The 2,060-nt window shown below is 72.7% G+C and overlaps 2 protein-coding genes across 2 annotated transcripts in view; one reads left to right on the forward strand and one right to left on the reverse strand.

The window, feature by feature from the left end:
- The window catches only part of AURANDRAFT_70919 (hypothetical protein), a gene marked incomplete at both ends in the record, with an annotated part of 5,818 nt that extends 4,806 nt beyond the window's left edge, over positions 1–1,012 (reverse strand). The window contains 2 exons of the mRNA XM_009035664.1: positions 43–392; positions 469–1,012. Coding sequence (XP_009033912.1) covers positions 43–392; positions 469–1,012 — 894 coding nt within the window. The remainder of the gene's footprint in view (positions 1–42; positions 393–468) is intronic.
- Positions 1,013–1,452: 440 nt separating this feature from the next.
- The window catches only part of AURANDRAFT_70920 (hypothetical protein), a gene marked incomplete at both ends in the record, with an annotated part of 7,717 nt that continues 7,109 nt past the window's right edge, over positions 1,453–2,060 (forward strand). Inside the window, one exon of the mRNA XM_009035524.1 lies at positions 1,453–2,022. Coding sequence (XP_009033772.1) covers positions 1,453–2,022 — 570 coding nt within the window. The remainder of the gene's footprint in view (positions 2,023–2,060) is intronic.

Here is a 2,060-nt window from a genome sequence, read left to right on the forward strand (position 1 = left end):
ACCCCCCCCCTCGAAACCCCAATCCCGGCGCCGGCCGCCGACGCCCGTCGCGAGGGCGCCGCAGGTGTCCCAGACCTTGGGCAGGTGGGACGCGAGGGCGCCGTACTTGGCCCAGAAGAGCGTCTGGGCGACGCGGTACTCGGATTTGCACGCGCGGCGCTCGAACGCGCGGAGCCCCGCGCACGTCTTGCGCCAGCCGCGGTCCCCGCGGGTCGGGTCGCGCGTCTTGAACCAGGTCTCCTGGAGCTTGCGGTGGAGGCGCACGTGGCTGTGGCGGTTGACGTACCACTTGGAGAAGAACGCGCCCGGCGCGTTGATCTTGGGCCACTTGTAGCAGGCCCAGCCGTCGCGGCGGACGAGGAACTCGACCGTGTCCTGGTGCTGGGCCTTGCCTACCGAGCACGACGGTCACGATGTCTCATCGATTTCCCGGCCGAGATCTCTCGAACGTCGTCGCGGCCGCGGGACGCTGGGCCTTGCCGAGGATCATCTCGCCGCGGATGGAGACGATGGCGACGGCGTGCATGGGCACGCCCCAGACGACCTCGACGAGGAGCTCCACGGGCCGGAGCGCGTTGCCGTCCGCGCGCGCGCCGACGAAGGCCTTGGGGTTGACGACGTCCTGGACGATGAGGCAGGGGTCCGTCACGGCGTAGAGCTTGTTCGTCGACTTGGCCCACATGGCGGAGCCGTCGTCGAACTTGACGCGCATCTTCGCCGACACCCAGGACACGAACTCGTCGACGCGCGCCGTCACGGAGTCGGCGTCCGGGAGGAAGAGCGTCGACTTCTGCTGGTGGATGTGGCCGACCTTGAGGATGGCCGGGTAGGCCTGCGCGAGGAGGTAGGCCCGGAGCTCGCCGGCGTCGTACTCGTCCTCCTTCCACGTGCGCCGCACGCGCGGGTGCGGCAGGCGCAACGTCTTGAGCATGTCGAGCATGACGCACTTGTCCTTCTCGATGGTGAAGCGCTTGTCGCCCGTCGCGCCGAGCTTCGCGGCCCAGAGCTCCATGCGCGCGACGACGAGCTCGCTCCACTTCCGCGGCCGCCGGCCGCGCGCCGCGAGCGCGTCGCGCAGGTCGAAGTAGTCCCAGAGCGCAAAGTCGCGCCGCCGCCCGCGGATCTCGTCCCAGCGCGCGTCGAGGTACTTTTTGATGTGCGGCAGCGCCGCGTCCTCCGTCGACGGCCGGAAGACGACGTCGAGGATCTTCGTGGAGCGGAAGAGGAGATTCGAGACGACGACGGAGTCCCAGCTCGACGCCGCGAAGCGGCCGACGCAGAGCACGCAGAGGCCGGCGCCGAGCACCTTGGCGTAGCTCTTGAGCCTCCAAAAACTGCCCTTGGCTCGCTTGTCCTTGATGAGGCCGCCGACGGGCTTGCCCTTGTGGGCCGCCATCATCATCATCGCGGCTAAGAAAACATACCCACGTTGCAGGGGCAGCCTACAGCGCGATGGTTCGCCTGGCCCTCCTCGCCGCCCTGGCAGCCGCGGAAACCTTCGACTTCGTCCACGAGCACTGGACGGAGATCGTGGCGCCGGCCAACGGCGAGCGCTTCGGCGCCGGCGCGGCGCTCGCCGTCGTCGCCGAGCTGCGGTCCGCGTCCCTGCCGGCGGTGCGCAACGCGACCGTCGTGAGCCTGCCGCTGCGCGTCGCGACGTCGGAGCGCCTCTACAGCTTCGGCGTCGGCGAGGCGCCGGCGGACGCCGCGGCGCCGGGCCGCGTCGCCGCCTTCTGCGCCGCCGTCGGCCTCGAGCCGGCGAACTGCGCCAAGGTGACGCGCGTCGTCGCGAGCCTCGCGGCGCACGTCGCCGCGCCGGCGCCGGCGCCCCGCGTCTGCGTCGCCCTGCAGCGCGGCGGCGACGCGGCGCGCGAGGTCTGCGCCGACGGCGGCCGCGCGACGCTCGCCGTCGCCGCCGCGGCGCCGGGCGCGTACGTCGCGACGTCGGCGGCCGAGGGCGCGGCCGGCGCCGCGGCGCCCGCGGGGAGCCCCCAGGCGGCCAAGGCCGCCGTGCGCTTCGAGGTCTCCGGCTGCGCCGCGGGCGCCGCGCCGCCGCGCGG

This window comes from Aureococcus anophagefferens, assembly GCF_000186865.1.
Source record: "Aureococcus anophagefferens unplaced genomic scaffold AURANscaffold_3, whole genome shotgun sequence".
NCBI lineage: Eukaryota > Pelagophyceae > Pelagomonadales > Pelagomonadaceae > Aureococcus > Aureococcus anophagefferens.